Raw genomic sequence first — 18,964 nt, forward strand, 5'->3', positions numbered from 1 at the left:
GCTGCAAATGGCATTATTTCATTCTTTTTAATGACTAATATTCCACTGTATATACGTACCACATCTTTATCCATTCATCTGTTGATGGACATTTAAGTTGTTTCCATGTCTTGGCTGTTGTAAATAGTGCTGCTATGAACATAGGGGTGCATGTATCTTTTTGAATTTTAGTTTTGTCTGGGTATATGCCCGGGAGTGGGACTGCTGAATCACATGGGAACTCTATTCAACTACGCTAAAAATCTTAATGTCATCCTTGATTATATTCTCTTTCATCTCCATTGATCCAATTACTAAGTTTTCAACTTTACCTTCGATATTGTTCTTATATTGGTCATTCCTTCTCCATTCTTATTCTCATTTCCTAGTTTCAAGAAACCTTCTTTTGTCTGGATATCATCTCTACAGCCCCCTAAATCCTTATATCACTATAGCTTTGCCTTCCAAATCTGTTCTACTTAATAGGACTTAACAGTTCTGGTAAACAGCACACAGTATGGTGTTTCACACAGCATTACTTACATAAAACCACACAGGCACTTTTCCTATTGTACTCACCACATTGCAAGCTATCTACCTATTTATCACTCCCACTCCACCCCTACCAAGACAGTGGTACACTCATTAAGGGGGAGCCATGCTTTATTTATCTTTGTATCCCTAGTGCCTACCTCCATGGTTGGCGTGTGATATGGCCGTTCCAAGTATTAAGCAGGAAGATGCTCAGCACAGTCTTCACCTATGTGCTTTCTGAGCTTCTCTAACTTTACTCTCCCGACCCTCTCTTCTAAAGGGATAAGACCATGGTGTATGTTTCTATTTACATATCACCAAAACTACTTCACATGTAGGACATGCTTAATAACTAGTTACAGAATGAATCAATGAAGGAATGAATGAATGGGTGAATGACTATGTTTAGAGACACAATCACAGATACAATTTAGAAGTAGTTCAAAAACCCAAATAATTCAAAACATACTTTCTTTTAAGCCTTTAGGTTGGTTAGAAAATATATTCCCATCTAAATGTGAGCAATTCATAAAATATTTTACACATGTTAAATTCTTATTGAATTTATTCAGTAAGGTTTTAATTTTTTATACCACTTAAAAATGGCTTAACCTTAAGAGCACTAAAGGCATTTTGTATTTTGTTTAATTTTAGAGGATATAGTAGAGTTTGCATAAAAAACTCGGAGACTTATCTAGCATATTTTTAATGATATAACAACATATTTTGACAGTTTTAAAGACTTATATTTTAGAAATAAAGCCTTAAAATTTTTTTTATCATAATATTTTGAAATGGAAAAATTAGAAAGGGAATTATATATTGTTTGTAATTTTCAAGGATATAATAAATGTTTTTTTTTCATAATAAATGTTTAAACTACCAGCTTGGTTTAATTTAGCTACATTTTCAAAGACTATTTCAAAAGACTAATGAAAACTTAAGCACAACTTCATTAATTAATTTATACTGACTTAAAAGGAAGAGTCTAAAATATTGCCAAGAATATGAAAGGTGTTTTTTTCTTTTCAGTCTTCACACTCTCTTATGGTAACATTTAATAGTCCTTCTGGTATTCTTAGCTCATTTAAGTAGTGTGATGAACATTACTATTACTTGCCAGATGCTTAGTGTCTGGAGAAAAGAATGCAGTTTCAAGACTTTTTTTCCATCTGATTCAGTACTTTATATTTTACCAAAAGGTCAAAGCTATATAGAATAAAAATTATGTATCAAAGTCTCTCCTTTCACTTTTCGTGAAATCAATATGTAGTATAACAGAGGTAGAATCCAGTGGCATTTCGAATGGGAAATTAAGATCAATGTAGATCATTTTAATTTTAAATTCCATTAATATTAAACAGCCAGTTGTTTATGTAATATAATCCCTTCACAATGATAACCAACTATCTTCACATAATTGTTTTCTATCTAAGGGCAGCAGTTTTACATAATAAGAAATCTAATCCAATATAAATGTAGCATGATAGGTTTCATATATGAACCAGAATTGTTCAATGAATTTTGAAAATTAATGTAAATTCTTATGTGTGTATGTGAATAGGTATGCTTGTGTATTCATAGCTTTCCATATTTAGTAGTGCTAATTTTCAGAGTTTCAAAAAAGTAACAAGAGAAAATGAGTCACACATTTGACTTCCAGAAACATCTGAACTTGCTACTTATGAGATCTTTAATTCTTGAAAATTTGTGGGAGTATTTATTTTCATTAAAATAAATTCACCTGGATTTCATAGCTAAATGGACTCATGTCTGAGATTAGTAATAGTTTACTGAGGTAGATAGTTTCTGGAAAGTAATTAAACAAAGTGGTTTCTACTCTGTAGTTTTAAATACACACGGAAATGCATTTCAGGATTCTGCCACACTTAATCCTTTAGTACAATCTTCATTTTCTTCTTGATTCAGAGAAAAATGTATTATCTACTTAGTTGTTCTAGGGCTGAGATATAGCCCCATATCTCAAAAATAGCTGAGGGTAGCCAACTCATCCCAGTTTGCCTAAGAATTTCCAAATAAAATAAAAATCCTATGTCCCAGGAAATCCCTTAGCCCTAGACAAACCTACTGAGAGACGAACCAAACTTTGAGATAAAGAGCCTTACCTTAACATCATTGGTGTTCATTCTTGTTCCTTCCTTTCCCACAAAAATATCATCAATATCCACGAGAATGTACCTGTCCAAGGACAATGTAAGCCTCTTCCCTGACAAGAAGGAAACAGCATCTATGAAGATGAGCTTATGCAACCAAAAGTTCAAGTTGCTGCCAAAAAGAACTCTGTGAATTCCATCATGGAGCCCCAGGTCGTGTATGACAGTGGCATAAAAAGCACCTTTAGGGATGGGAGGAGAAAGGTTTTCTGGGGTCTTTACTTTGGCAAATATTACTGGTTGGTAGGCTGAGTGATTAATCTGGAAAATGGTCCAGTCAGTTCCAGGTAAAGAACCTTTTTCAAGCTTAGAAGGTTTGGTCACATGAAGCAATGGAGAATGAGGATTAATACAACAATCTTTTACTGCAAGGTTTCCATATACAGAAAAAGGGAAACCTTTCAACTGAAAACTCTGTAGGCTCTTCTCGCTAGTTTTGTGGAATCCAATGACACCCACACCATATTCAACACAGTATTTATCTAAAAGGCTTCGATTCCAAGAGTCCATATTTATATACTTTAAAATATTCTCATAAATAATGAGAATGTATTTGCCTTTAGTTTTTTCTATAAGTGCTGGGAGATCCCCTTTTCCAGGAGCAATTTCAATGTGATACTGGAATCTGCTAGATTCTAGAATCATAACGATGTCTTGACCGAGCGATGAGTACTGGCTCTCCACAAACACCAGGACTGTGGGTTCTGTCCTTGAGGCATCAGAAAGCTTCCTTGTCTTCACTTCCATCAGCCTGTATGGTAGGTGCTGGAAGTCCCCACAGTCTACTTCTGAAGCCATCTCAGACAGTTCATTTTCCTGTTTGTAGCCACTGTACAGGTAGTAAGCAGAAATAATAATGCTCACCATACAGAATGTGGCAAGCAGAATCACCGTCCTTTGAAAGTGTCTGTGCAGCTTCATGATAAAACTCATGTTGTATATACTTCCCTCAGACTGTTCCAATAGAGGCACCATAAAAAAATAAAAGAAGAAAAGAAAAGATGATGTTTCAGACACTTTTCCAGCCTCAATCAATAGTTTATGTCACCATTGCAGCACATTTGTGTCACTTGATCAGGACTCACAGAAAATACAATCTGAAAAGTAGAATAAAATGCAATAGAATATCAAACATTCAGTCTGCAGCATTAAAATGAGCAAGTTTTTATCCTTGTGACTGGCACAAGTGGCAACCTGTGAGGCACATGAACTGGTGTTTGGTAAGTAAGAAAACCTCTTTCCTTCTCCCAGATCTGAATGAGGACATGGAAGGGGCACAAAGAGGGAAAGGCCTCCACTGAACAGAGGTCTCTATCCCTAGTATAGAAAAGACGTTGGACTAACAAGGAATTGCCTCTTACTCCTTGAGCTTTGCATCAAATTCTGTAGATCATATAGACCTAAGATCACAGAGAGGTCACCTGAGCCATACATTGCCATATCATGTAATACAGGCTCAAACTATTTGTTTTTAACTGCATACACTGAAAATTCATAAAAGTTTGGATATATTTCATTAAATGCTACTATTATGACAACAGTTTCTGCTTTTTAGAAAAAGTTCAGTAATTATATAAAAAAACTACCATAAAAGTGTTTTTAAAAAACATAATGAAAACAACTGCAACTTCATGAAACACTTTGTTATGCTATAATTTCAAATCCTTTTCAAGTTTCAGAAACCTTTGAAAAATTTAATAACTTTTGAAAAATAATAAGAAAGAAACATGGGTGCTTTTTAGATTAGAAGTTATTAGAGTCTTACGGTCCTGGCACTTTTCATGGAAATATCATGGAATATAAAAAAATTTAAGAACGGTATTATTATTGTCCATAAGGCAGGCTGAAAGCTAGCTGAAGACAGCTGAAAGCGCTAGTGGAGAACATCGTAGTTGACGTTCTTCACAAGATTAGGGTTTATTACACTTCTGTCTCATATTGTCACTTTGGTCCTGGTACCTTCTAAGTAAAATGATAAGGTTAGAATAAATGATCACCAAGAACATTCTGGCTCTAAAATTCTGTGATATTCACCTCTGAAATAAGCAATGAGCAATATTTTGAATAATATATATTTATCTTTATGAAGAATATAATATTCTGGAATGTAACTGCAGGATATTTATAGGATAAATATCTTAGTTAAATTATATATTGTACTTTATTCATGCAAATATTTAGGGAATCTATATCATTCATTCAAATATTTATGGGATAATTATCTTTCTGTTTAAAATATAAATGTTCAGCAGAGTGAATTTCTTTAAAGGAGACAAAATGATAAGGTAGAGACAGTGACTAGAATGCAAACAATAACGTATGGGTTGTTGATCAGAGACAAATGACTGGCACAGGATGAGAGAAGACAGATACCACGGCAAGTGGGGGAGTCTGCAATGTGTCCGGGGTTGGATTTGGGCAGAGCCTTGAAGGATGAGGGTAAAATGAATAGGCATCTGAGACGGAGGTAATTTTACAGAGGCAGGTGTGAGTACAATACTGGGTAAGGGACACTCTGATGAAGAGTTGAAGGAAAGAGTGAGGAACAGCTAAAAAATAAACTGAATAAAATATGGGTAACTCAGATTATAGAGAGATTAGATAGCATAGAAGTTCATTGTTGAGAAGGCCTGTAGGGAGCCATTAAACTTTCCTGATTTGGGAAATAACACGATAAGGGTGAGATTTTGTGGGGTGGGGGGGGGAGTGAATTAATCAAGAATGTGGAATATATCCCAGAGCAGTGTTAGAGTCAACTCTGGCAAAAGCCAGTATAGGCTCCTTCCTCACAGTCCAATCACGGACTGTTAATGCTCACACAGCAGACAGAATGTGGGCAGGGACAAGTCTGTGGGACACTGCAAAGAAAGGCGGTGCTGAACTTCATATTTCATGGAAGGTCTCTGGTACACCACCCTTTGCCAAGTAAAATGCCATTAAGGGCTCTGACATGGTCTCAAAGAAATCCTACTCTTTTAAACATTCACATAGGTTTCGATGTAATTTAAGCAAATCAAAATTACCAGGACAACAGAGAGTTTTCATTGTAACTGTAGTTATTTCACTTTGAAAAGTAACTGTACTTTTAAAGTTAGGTACATGTTTATGAATACTGTAATAGTCTGAGGTATAAGAGCAGGATACAAAATCTCACATCTCTCTAGGCTTCTGTTTCAATTTTAGCTGTGAAGTGTTTTTGACTGGATATAAAACGTATTACCACATTTTGCATTTCAGATAGCAGTGTCTCATAGTTTGTTCCTATTTTCAGAAGTGAAAGGCATGTGATTCATAAAATTCTTACCTATGATGAGGCAGAGTGGTGAGGAATATTTGGTCTCACTATGCAGGACAGTTATTAGGAACCTATCAAATTATCTTCTCCATTAGCAAGTATAAAATACTGAAAGACATGTCTTTTCCATTAAACGCTTCCAGTGTCCTCCTGAAGCCAAAGGGAATTCCAATGTGTACGTCCCTGAGCGTAGGATTTGGTCTAACATATTTAAATGGATACATTAAGATTCTCTTAAGTTTTCTGCAAACCTTTTTTGGCTGCACATCTCACTTCGCTGTGGTCAAATTTAGTCTCTGGGGTGGACTCTCAAAACTTCCTGTTCCTACTGCAACCTCGTCCACCACCACCAACTTCCCATGCCCTCTCTGTCTCCGTTAGCTCTGAAAATCTCGGGATGGACTGAATTGTTGCTGTTACTCCTTCCTCTGCATTAGATGGCCCTGTAGCAGCTTCTCCTGAACCTTTCACCAGTGGGGCATCACTAAGAAGACAGTTACATAAGGAAAATTAAACTCCTCCACACAATTCCCCTGTGAAAACTTCTCAGCGTGGAGCTGACCTAAACATGGTCAGACTCAGCAGTCACACACAGCCATTGTGGAAAGTATCTTTCCTTTGTACTTCTTGACACTATTATAATTAAAATTCTGTTTAAAGTCAGTCTCCCCTGTTTAACTGTAAACTCTAGGAGAGTAGAGATAATGCTTCTTTTGTGTATCACTGAGCACCTAGGGTCAGGCACAGAGTAAGCACCAAATGGCTATTTGTGGAATTAGTTGAATACAATGGCATATTAACCTTAAAGGTTAATTTGACCCTTCTACTTTATTCTAATGCCATAAATTATTTTTAAGGCTACACATCACTATTAATGATTACAATTATCCATACATTTGCTGGATTTAATGTCTCTGTTTTATTCATTACTAAGAAATATATTCATACCATCCCAACATGGGACAAAAGAGCAACAATGGTAGATATTAAATCTTCACCCACCCAAAGATACCTTTGAATTAATCATTCTGCAAGCAGTCTTTAGGTATTTATTGAACACCTGCATTGGGCTTAGTGCTGTACTAGGTGCTGCGGACACCACAGAAATAATTTTAGGAATGATTCTTGTCTGTAGAAGCATGGTCTCTATGGGGGAAATGAGACTTGTGAAACAGCAGCCAACACTATGTTGCCCATAATAAGTAGTGATTTGTGCTGTACAGACTATATCTATTATAAGTTTCAGAAGAAAGGGCAGAGAGAGTAATGAAACTTAGGAAAGTCAGTGGCACCTTCTAAGAGACATGGTGCTTGAGGGGGACATGGCATGATGGGCAGGATTTGGGTACCAGGATGAGGTGAACACATCAGGCACAAAAACCTGGCAAAGTTGAAGAAATGAAATGGTTACAGTGTGTTTATCTGAGAGTCAGCCTAAACTAATTGGAAGGCACTGTGTGTTGGGTTGAAAATGGGAATAACATGTGATTGAAAGAGTACTGCAGATTGATGAACGTCCTTGGAAGTGATTGTGAACGCAACAGTGTGAAACAGCATTGGGTGTATCTGAACAGAAGAGAGACAATAAAAATAGTGTTTACAGATGATTAGTGTAGCAGTGACATCCAGAATGGACAGAGAGCAGTAATATGAACAGAGAGAGTACACGCTGCAGTGCACGCAGTAAAGAAGTAGGTGGAGTCTGGGTAGCCCAGCTAAGATGCTGCTGCATAATCCAGGTGGGGGGTGGTCTGAGTCCAGACCAAGGTGGTTATCAGAGAGAATGAAAACAAAGAGAGACTTGGGAGGCAAAGAGAAAAGGAAATGATTACTGGCTGGGGAGAGGGCAGGCTTTGGGACTAGAAGAATAAAAGTGCCAGTAGGGCTTCCCTGGTGGCGCAGTGGTTGAGAGTCCGCCTGCCGATGCAGGGGACGCGGGTTCCTGCCCGAGTCCAGGAAGATCCCACGTGCCGCGGAGCGGCTGGGCCCGTGAGCCATGGCCGCTGAGCCTGCGCCTCCGGAGCCTGCGCTCCGCAACGGGAGAGGCCATAACAGTGAGAGGCCTGCGTACCGCAAAAAAAAAAAAAAAAAAAAAAAAAAAGTGCCAGTAATAAAAACACCTTGGAGCGGAAATTGACTTGAGCTAGTGATGGACACTTAGGGTTCAGGCAGGTGGCTAAATGATGGTGGGGAGAGAGCAAAATCACCGTGTTCTAAAAAATAGTTGGATGACGACAAATAAGAAAGTCAAAGAAAGGTTTGAAATTGATGGGTCACGGGTAAATCTCAATATGCTACGCACACTCAGTCCCTCAGGAAAGTCCTTCTGGCCAACTCCACGCCTCCCCCCTTTAGGCCAGGTCTCCAGATTACATACTCTAATTATAATTACTTTTCCTTTGGGGCCTTTATCAAAACTCTTATGATTATTAGCAACATGATTTGTTTAATGTCTGTCTGTTTTGTTAGACTGAAATTTCCAAGGGTATAGGATTTGTGTTATTCCCAGTGATCTTTCAAACAAGACAAAGGATAAAAACATATTTAAAGGCCAAAAAGATCAACAGGTAAACCCTTTGGTACAATGACAATAGTGTTCTTGAAGGGCTCTCACAAAAATATATTGAAAACTACAGACTTCTGCATGGTCTGAAGGGTTCTGTGAATGACTAAAGAACAGGCACACGAGCCTGCGTGTCAGAGTTTCCTGGACACAAGTGTCTGTCTTAGAAGCATAGAGCTGACAGCTGGGGTTGGACTTGGCCACCTATTCGACCTATGATGAGGAATATGCTGAATGACCAAGAAACTGATGATGAAATTTAGAAAATCAACAAACCATTTAGGCAGGCATTTTGGAAGAGTCACAGTAGATACAGGAACGTTGCAAGGCTGGGCTGGTGATAAGCCTCACCACCTCATCAGGATTTCCTATAAGGCACACTGGAGGAAATTACATCCTGTGGGAAGGCAGAATAACAACAACAGCCCAGCTAACATTAAAGAACACTTACTATATGCCAACACGGCCTTGGGCCCTTTAAAGGCTAAGTAACCTGCCCAAGATGCCTCAGCTTGTAGTAGCTGAACTGATTTCGAACCCGACAGCCTACAGCAAAGATACCGTCCACCTGGGAAGGGAAGTGCAACACATCCCTTTCATGCTAGGGACATGCAGGAAATTGATATCAGGCACCTCTTTAGATTCTGCAGTTTCCTCATGAAATGGGGGATACTTGTGGTACCTACTTAATAGGGTTTTGATGAGGATTATGAGTTAAAAGTATAAAAAGCTCTTAGAAAACTGTCTGGCACAGAGAATGAATATATTAAATGTTACCTGTTATAATGATGATGACGATGATGATGGTATAAATAACATAATAAATGAGAGAAATATCCTGAAGATGGCTAATAAAAATGTATTAAGGGTTCATAAAGGGATAGCTACAAACATTCTAGTATAAGCAGAGTGGTGGGAAGTACAGGAAGTCCACTTCTGATGCAGAAGTCTAAAGTCAGATGGATCTCAGTGCAGAGGAAGAGGCCCAATGAGCGGCATAATTGGCACCGTGTCCATTCTTGGCCTTCTTTTAATCCCGCCCCCCTTTTCCTAGATAAGCTCATATACTCCCTGGCTTTCACTACCCTCCATGCTCCCCCAAATTCCAAATGTTTATTTGTAACTCAAACCTCCTTCCTCTGAGCTCCAGGACTCCAAACTGAACTATCGATTTGGTATAATAACAACTCACAGTAACTGTGCCTTTTCTTATTATAGACCCACCGCTCCTTGACTCCACTGGAATCATGTCACAAGCAAGCTTAACCTGTCCATAACTGAATTTGTGATCCACCCTCTAACACCATCTTCATCTTCCCACAACCATCTGGTGGCTCACCCTTGACACCTTCTTTTCCCTCACTCCTGCTTATCTAAATAGACCCAAGAGCTCTCATTTCCATTTTCTAAAACTCATCTGACCCAGTGCTTTTCTCTCCTTTTCCAGGCAATGTCCCTCTCACCTGAACTACGACAACCACTAGCCCCGCCATAAACACTCTTGGCTCCCGCTATACTTTTTTCAATCCAGCATCAAAGTACAAATCTGATTGTTTCTTCCAAGCTAAAAATCCGACAATGGCTGCCTATCTCACTTACGGATTAAAACCCAAATTCCTATACACATCCCACAAGACACTGAGGTATGCTTCCCACTCTGACATCTCAGGCCTGATTCGATGGTGTGCTCCCGGCTAAGCTCCAGGCAGGAGCTCTGCCTGGAGCTCTTTACTGACTCAGGGTCTTCTTACATGCTGTTTGTTCTCTTTGTCTGGAAGTTTTCTCTGCTCTTCTCATTTGGTTTCATTGTCCAAATCCTGTGGCTCTAAGCATAAATGTCTCTGCCTCTCAAAAGCCTCCCTGATTCCCTAGATCTGTCAGGGCTCCCTGTAACACACTCTCACATCACCATCTACTTGAACTCTGCAGCACATTCCATAGATATAATGTGATTAGTCATGTTCCATAGTTAGTCAGTCATGTGATTTTCTGCGTAGTATTTCTTCATAGTTGGGAAGAATCTGTAAGTACTTGCCCTGTTCACTTCTGTATTCTTGATATCAACACATCCCACTGAATACTTGAAAAATGAGTGAAAAAGAGCCTCTACTAGGTTTTACAAATAGCAGCTGCATTCACAAACCAGAGCAGTCACGAAGTCAAACCATCTTCCATGAATGAACACCCTCCATCAGTCACGTCGGCCTCAGTCAGGGTGATAACATAAACACTGTGAACGGCAGTGACCACCTTGACCACAGCCACAAACCAGGCACATCCACAATGTACCTTTTACTGACTCTTACTCAAATACCGATTTCCCCCTTCCTGATATTTTTCAGAATTCAGAGTGGTTAGGGTTGTTTTGCAATGCATCTGTTTTTAAAAAGGAAAACATCTGTTTTCCACCGAGGAAACATTAGCCATTATTTAATTATCTACATTAATGAAAGGCGGAGGGAGCAATATTTGGAATCACAGGTCATTTCATATACATAGTGAAGAACTGACTATATACAAACATACAGTTGGCAAAACATTGCAAAATCTGCAAGGAGAAGCACCTACTTGTCACTGTAACCTATCTTTTTTCTTCCACTAACACCCAACATCATCCCAAAGTAAAAATCAATTTCCAAATGGAATAGAATCATGTTGGCAGCACAAGAAATGTGAAAAAAAGACTGCCATCTGGAAAATGAGTATTAATAACTAAAGAACTTCAGGTTCTAACATAAATGAAAGATATTTAAAAGATCTTGACAATATTCCTCTTTCACAAAATTAACCGTATTTTATAGTGTTGAAAAATTCATTGGGAGGCCTCAAATACATTACGTGAATTTGCTAAAAGTAATTCAGTGATATTAAAAAACTGACAAAGAACATGCTTTTCTCTGAGAAAGAATGTGTGAAATTCTGTCATATTTATTGAACCCTGCTGTGGTAGACAAGTAAGATGCTGATTTGCATGGAGTACAACCAAGAATAATACTCTGTCTCTAGAACTGTTTTTTTTGTTTTTGTAAGATGGATGGGAGAAAAGCTGTACTTGGGGATATTAGCTTTGTTTGATATATTGATGCAAAATGACTTTCTATTGCAATTTGCAATTATGAAGGAAAGAATTGCAAATTGCAATTATGAAGGAAAGAATACATTTGTTCAATTCCCTCAGTGTTATGCCATGAGGTGAGGCAAGAGAAGAAAACTATCACACTGCTGCTTGCTGTTTGCTCTGCCTGTATGACTTATAGGGGAAAAAGTCTGCCTATATCCTCTTAAATTCAACTAGAATGTATGTATCAGTACATGCCTAACAGCAGGGCATTATGATACTGCCAGTGCAGCTTTCAGGATATAACCTTGTCATTTTTGTCCTCTTCAGAGACATGGGAACAAGAGATTATTAACCCAGTCTCTTATGGTTTGCCTAGACCATAAGATGTAAAGTTACATAAAAACTCTCCAGAAAGTAGGCATAGAGGGAACTTTCCTCAACATAATAAAGGCCATATATGACAAACCCACAGCCAACATCATCCTCAATGGTGAAAAACTGAAACCATTTCCACTAAGATCAGGAACAAGACAAGGTTGCCCACTCTCACCACAATTATTCAACACAGTTTTGGAAGTATTAGCCACAGCAATCAGGGAAGAAAACGAAATAAAAGGAATCCAAATTGGAAAAGAAGAAATAAAGATGTCACTGTTTGCAGATGACATGATACTATACGTAGAGAATCCTATAGATGTTACCAGAAAACTACTGGAGCTAATCAATGAATTTGGTAAAGTAGCAGGATACAAAATTAATGCACAGAAATCTCTGGCATTCCTATATACTAATGATGAAAAATCTGAAAGTGAAATCAAGAAAACACTCCCATTTACCATTGCAACAAAAAGAATAAAATATCTAGGAATAAACCTACCTAAGGAGAGAAAAGACCTGTATGCAGAAAATTATAAGACACTGATGAAAGAAATTAAAGAGGATACAAACAGATGGAGAGACATACCATGTTCTTCGATTGGAAGAATCAACATTGTGAAAATGACTCTACCACCCAAAGCAATCTACACATTCAATGCAATCCCTATCAAACTACCACTGGCATTTTTCACAGAACTAGAACAAAAAAATTCACAATTTGTATGGAAACAAAAAAGACCCCGAAATGCCAGAGCAATCTTGAGAACGAAAAATGGAGCTGGAGGAATCAGGCTCCCTGACTTCAGACTATACTACAAAGCTACAGTAATCAAGACAGTATGGTACTGGCACAAAAACAGAAAGATAGATCAATGGAACAGGATAGAAAGCCCAGAGATAAACCCATGCACATATGGTCACGTTATCTTTGATAAAGGAGGCAAGAATATACAGTGGAGAAAAGACAGCCTCTTCAATAAGTGGTGCTGGGAAAACTGGACAGCTACATGTAAAAGTATGAAATTGGAACACTCCCTAACACCATACACAAAAATAAACTCAAAATGGATTAAAGACCTAAATGTAAGGCCAGATACTATCAAACTCTTAGAGGAAAACATAGGCAGAACACTCTATACATACACCACAGCAAGATCCTTTTTGAACCACCTCCTAGAGAAATGGAAATAAAAACAAAAATAAACAAATGGGACCTAATGAAACTTAAAAGCTTTTGCACAGCAAAGGAAACCATAAACAAGACCAAAAGACAACCCTCAGAATGGGAGAAAATATTTGCAAATGAAGCAACTGACAAAGGATTAATCTCCAAAATTTACAAGCAGCTCATACAGCTCAATAACAAAAAAACAAACAACCCAATCCAAAAATGGGTAGAAGACCTAAATAGACATTTCTCCAAAGAAGATATACAGATTGCCAACAAACACATGAAAGAATGCTCAACATCATTAATCATTAGAGAAATGCAAATCAAAACTGCAATGGGATATCATCTCACACCAGTCAGAATGGCCATCATCAAAAAAATCTAGAAACAATAAATGCTGGAGAGGGTGTGGAGAAAAGGGAACACTCTTGCACTGTTGGTGGGAATGTGAATTGATACAGCCACTATGGAGAACAGTATGGAGGTTCCTTAAAAAACTACAGATAGAACTACCATATGACCCAGCAATCCCACTACTGGGCATTTACTGTGAGAAAACCATAATTCAAAAAGAGTCATGTACCAAAATGTTCATTGCAGCTCTATTTACAATAGCCAGGACACGGAAGCAACCTAAGTGTCCATCAATAGATGAATGGATAAAGAAGATGTGGCACATATATACAATGGAATATTACTCAGCCATAAAAAGAAATGAAATTGAGTTATTTGTAGTGAGGTGGATGGACCTAGAGTCTGTCATACAGAGTGAAGTAAGTCAGAAAGAGAAAAACAAATACCGTGTGCTAACACATATATATGGAATCTAAAAAAAAGAAAAAAAAAGGTTCTGAAGATCCTAGGGGCAGGACAGGAATAAAAACGCAGACGTAGAGAATGGACTTGAGGACACGGGGAGGGGGAAGGGTAAGCTGGGACGAAGTGAGAGAGTGGCATGGACATATGTACACTAACAAACATAAAATAGATAGCTAGTGGGAAGCAGCCACATAGCACAGGGAGTTCAGCTAGGTGGCTTGTGACCACTTAGAGTGGTGGGATAGGGAGGGTGGAAGGGAGGGAGACGCAAGAGGGAAGAGATATAGGAACATATGTATATGTATACTGGTTCACTTTGTTATACAGCAGAAACTAACACACCATTGTAAAGCAATTATACTCCAATAAAGATGTTAAAATTTTTAAAAAAAGATGTAAAGTTACAAATCAGTTTTTGGCTGTTTTAGGGCAGTTTACATGAACCAGAGAAGCAGAGGCAGCCAATCTGCAGAGTCGATAATGCAAAAAGAGCAGAGAGGAGCAATGAAAAAATATGATAGGGAGTCCTGAGGAGGTCTGAGGTCCTGGTTCTCTTACTCTCCATCCTATGGGTGCATCAATGAAGAAGTTAGACAAATTCTTCCTCTGTTGCCTTGGGCATCTTTTAGAACAAGTGACACAACTCATTTGGGAAGCGAGGAGGAAGAAATCACCTAAACTAGATTATATATACCCCATTAGGGAAGGCACCACATATAAGGGTTCTGGGAACCGCTTTAAGTCTGGAACAATAGTTGGTGCTGAGTAAATTTTTCTTGAATAAATGAATGATCATTTCATATGTAAGGGTAGAAGTAGTGGAAATGAGTAGAGTGGTACATGAATTTCCTATATTATATCAAGAGGCATATCAAGCACAAATATTTGAAACATATAGAGTTACAGTGTAATTTAGTTGTTAAGGGCATGTGCATTGGAGCCAGACTCAAACTGAATCCCAGCTTTACCACTTGGCAGGGATGCCATCTTAGTCATGTAGGTAACCTCTCAGTGCCTCAATTTCTTCATCTGTGAAGTGGAAATAATTACAGTATCTACCTCAAATAATCTTTGTGAAGATTGCATGAGCTGAAAATTAGTAAGTAAAGTGCTTAGAACAGTGCCTGGTACACATAACCATTCTGAGCGTTAGCTGTCATTTTAATGACTTAACATATGTACTACTAAAATTCTAGACTGTAGTACTCAGTAAGTTTATTCTCAGTAAGTTTAGTTTTGCATTATTCTTTACTTTTTTTCATGTCTTTTTGTCCTGTACTCCAGAACAATTTCCACAGTGTTGGGCAATAAAGAGGATACGAAAGGATCTCTGAGATCCTTATTTTCCAGGTGAGGGACCAAGGCCCAGAGTCAGCAAGGGAGTTGTCCAAGCCTACAGTTCTCACGGCAGAACCAGACCTAGAATCCAGATCTAACTTCATGTTATTCTCAAACACTGTAATCAAAGAAAAAGATTTTAAAGTGAAATGTACATAAAATGGATACCCATCACGGAGCTGCTAAAAGGTTTTAGTATAGAACTTTAATACTTGATTTTTTGGCAACAGGTAGTGAAGAGTTACAGCCCTCATTAATTTGTAGGAGTTTTTGTAAAATAATTTATTATACAGGATACTTGCAGCAGGGCCTGACTTTTTTTTCTAGTTATGTAACTTACGTGAAATTGATGAAAAATGTTTAGCTCAACTTGAAGCGATAAATCACTCATTGTGATGTCCCAGAGCCTAAGGATATAGTTTTTATTAAAAACAAACAAGCAGACAAATAAATCAGTTGGTTTTCTAAAACCAATTCTTGGGTATTCTAAGAGAAACTTCAGTTATAAAACAACAGTGAGCATTGTTCACAACTGTGAGCACTGTTCACACTAGCTACCATTATAATGCAAGCTCTTACTTTTGTGGCCTGGCAGCATCCTCGAATATGGACAGGTGTTCAGAGTTCGAGCATTTCAGTGTGAGTGCTCATCGCCAACAGCCACAGCACAGGATAAGTAAACTTCCACTGTCTTTCCCCTATTGTCTAAACTGTTAAGCAATTAGAAGTCCAAGGCATTTACTTAGTTGAGAATAGTGTTTTTATCACCAATTCTATGTCCCTGTTTTTCTAGCGCACACAAATCACCAAAGTATTTTAACCTCAAATTTTATTTAAATTTAAAAGTTGCCACTAATCACCAAAGAACAGTTGAGATTCAACCAGGATTCAAGGAAGTCATATAAGATTCCCTGAATTAAAAGAAAAATCTGTAATATCTTTATCATTTTAAAATTCTTAATGACAAGTCAACCTTTGAATTTATAGATTCTAGCTCATAATAACTTCTTCAGCAGGATATATTGTTCAGAAAAAAAGAACCTCAAATGCCTGGGTATCACTTCCACTATATTTTTTTCAACAAACCTTTCTGTTATACCACAAATTACTCTAATATTTGCCGTAATCTTCAGAAACAATAGTTTTCTCAAGAAAATGTATTAAAAGAAATGGTATACTATAACTCAACTCAACTGAACTATAACAAATTTCTCTAGAAAGAGATGAAAGTTTTATTTTATCTAAAATATTTTAGTAATGTGAGAATCTTTATTCTAAAGACTATGTAGAAAATTAACTCATGTGACCAGTTTAATATCAATATTTACTTAGACAAAGAAAGAAGGCTTCTGCTTTCCCATCAAGACCATAAACAAAAACAATAAAAATATCAGAGAGGTGGCAGATACTGTCTGTGTTAACTGGAGAAAGAAAAGGAAAAGAGTTTCTGTTAAGGCAAGCCTCTTGATATGTTCAGTACTATTTTCCAAAAGAATCTCTTTCAAATTTATTTTTGAAATCTACTTCTCAAATACAATGTTATTAGGGAGCTATGGCTAAAGAAAAAGGGAAAAAATGCCCTTCAGGTGAATATCAGATGTTTGAGAGTTTCTCTTCCACATCACTCTGCTCTCTAGTGGTGAACAGCACTGTTCAATAGTTGATAATGTATTTTCTAAGAAAAAGAAAAAGTGGATTTGAGGTCAGTTTCTCATGTGTCTCAATATCTGATTTGTATTTTAATATTAAGATTTAGTTGTTTACATTACTTAGGAATGAATTCCTTTGAACTCTTCCGGATTACATATGTTGCCATACTCCAATATGTTTATAAAGAATATGGATAAATTTCAACTTTAAATGAGTTTGAGGCTTAAATAGTTTCCAGATATTAGAAGAACTAGAAGAACTTGTTGGAAGATGATCTAGGTAAACCCCTTAAAAAAATGAAACTTAGTTCTTCTTCAGAAAAAGTGGATATATTAAATGGAAGAATATGTATTTTCTTTTAACTTAAAGCTTCTGTATTCAATACCTAGGCTATTTCTTGCCAGTTGCATTTAATTTTATTAACTGTACAATTTAACATAATGTTTATAAAATGAATTGCATCAAACAGAAAGATTTGTTGAGGATCATTACTGTATAGTTAAACAGGTATAGCTTAAATCTCTAATGTTGCTTACAAATTTCTAGTCCATCAAGCAACAGACATTTGTTCTAACAAATCTACTGCAGAATAATTACAAGTTCTTGGTGGAGATCTTAAACAATTATAAGGGATCATCCCCTTAACACTTTAATTTTATAAAAGAGAAGCTTTAATATTACACCGGGAGAAGACAGTTCTTTATTTCACTCAATTTAATTAAATCCTCTATTTCTTCTATAAAGATAAAATTAGGCACTTACTCAATCCTGGAATTCTTAGATTAATTAAAAACAAAGTTGCTACTCCTACATTTATGAGTGAGCCATTAATGTATAGTATAAATAAATAGACACACTTACCTGGAATGAAAACAGAAAGAGCTGAAAACGCTTGAGAAAGTTTCAATAGATAGAAAAGAAACTGAAACAGCAGTATCCACTACCACCGGCTCAGCCTTTTGGCTTTTGTAAAAAGTGGCAGCAATAACCAGTTCAGGCCCAAGTACCCTTGTGTTATGTAACAACTCATTAATATTAGCCATCAAACTGCTACCAAGCTGCTGAGGCACTAGAGGGCAAGAGTGTCACATGCAAGACCGGTCGCCAAGGGACACGTTTGGGTACCACTTCGGGAAGACAGATGCTAACTAAGCTGATAAATAACACAATGCCTGAACGCAGCAGCGAACTTGTAATGTTCCTCACACAATATTTAAAATGTCAATTTTCTGTCTAGCTGAAGAGTTAACAGATTAATAAATATGCATAAGCAGATAACCACACCATGCAAAACTTTCGGGATTATATTTACAAACCTACAGTCATCCAGGAAGATATTTTTTTTTCTTCACTGTCTAAATAAACTTATTTAAAACAGTAGGGGAAAGGACAATTAAATAAAACGAGTGGCGGTTTCAGGACCCCTTCAAACCGCGAGAAACTTGCCCTGACCGTGCGCGCCGCCTCTGGAGTCCGCATTCCAAGTCGCCGAGGACCGCCCGGTCCCTGGTGGTTTCCTCGGACTGTGGGCGTCCGCGGGATCCGCCTTCCCGGGTCCTCAGCCTCCGCGGCTCCTCGCGGCAGCCCCGCCGTTCGGGCTTCTTTCAGGGGCGACGTGGTGCCGGGAGCCCGGCGGGGGCGGCCCCGCCCTCGCACGCCCGGGTCCCCGCGGCCGCGTCCGGTGGGCGCCTCGCGGATCGAGGAGCGCGGGCGTCGCCGGGAGGGAGCGGCCGCGGGGCGAGCGCGGCGGACGCGCGGGGGGCTCGTGCGCTCGCTCCGACGCGCTCCGCGGCCCCGGGACCCGCCCGGCAGCGCCGGCGCCGCCCTCACGCTGCCTCACGGCTCCCGACCCGCCCGCGCCCGCGCCCGCCCGCCGGCTTGAGGGGAGGAGGCGGGAGCCAGGGGGCTGGAGGCGTCTTCATCCGCCCGCCTCGCACCCGGGTCTGCCTGCCCAGCCCTCGGCTTGGGGACCTCGGGCGTCCCGCCCCGGTCGTCCGGTTCC

General features: G+C 38.6%; 1 protein-coding gene across 3 annotated transcripts in view; it reads right to left on the reverse strand.

Annotated features, from left to right (window-relative positions):
• Window positions 1-18,622, reverse strand: part of LOC137223463 (bifunctional heparan sulfate N-deacetylase/N-sulfotransferase 3) — a 155,184-nt gene extending 136,562 nt beyond the window's left edge. The window contains exons 1-2 of one of the 3 annotated variants that reach the window (XM_067735205.1): window positions 18,415-18,622; window positions 2,640-3,641 (exon numbers count right to left, since the gene is read on the reverse strand). In XM_067735205.1, the coding sequence (XP_067591306.1) occupies window positions 2,640-3,641; window positions 18,415-18,441 (1,029 nt within the window). In that variant the 5' untranslated portion in view covers window positions 18,442-18,622. Of the gene's footprint in view, window positions 1-2,639; window positions 3,785-17,823; window positions 17,962-18,414 lie in introns of those variants that run through there. The other 2 variants (XM_067735206.1, XM_067735207.1) reach the window with 2 other exon arrangements.
• Between the last annotated feature and the right edge of the window lie 342 nt (window positions 18,623-18,964).

Source organism: Pseudorca crassidens, chromosome 4 (genome assembly GCF_039906515.1).
Source record: "Pseudorca crassidens isolate mPseCra1 chromosome 4, mPseCra1.hap1, whole genome shotgun sequence".
Classification (NCBI taxonomy): Eukaryota; Metazoa; Chordata; class Mammalia; order Artiodactyla; family Delphinidae; genus Pseudorca; species Pseudorca crassidens.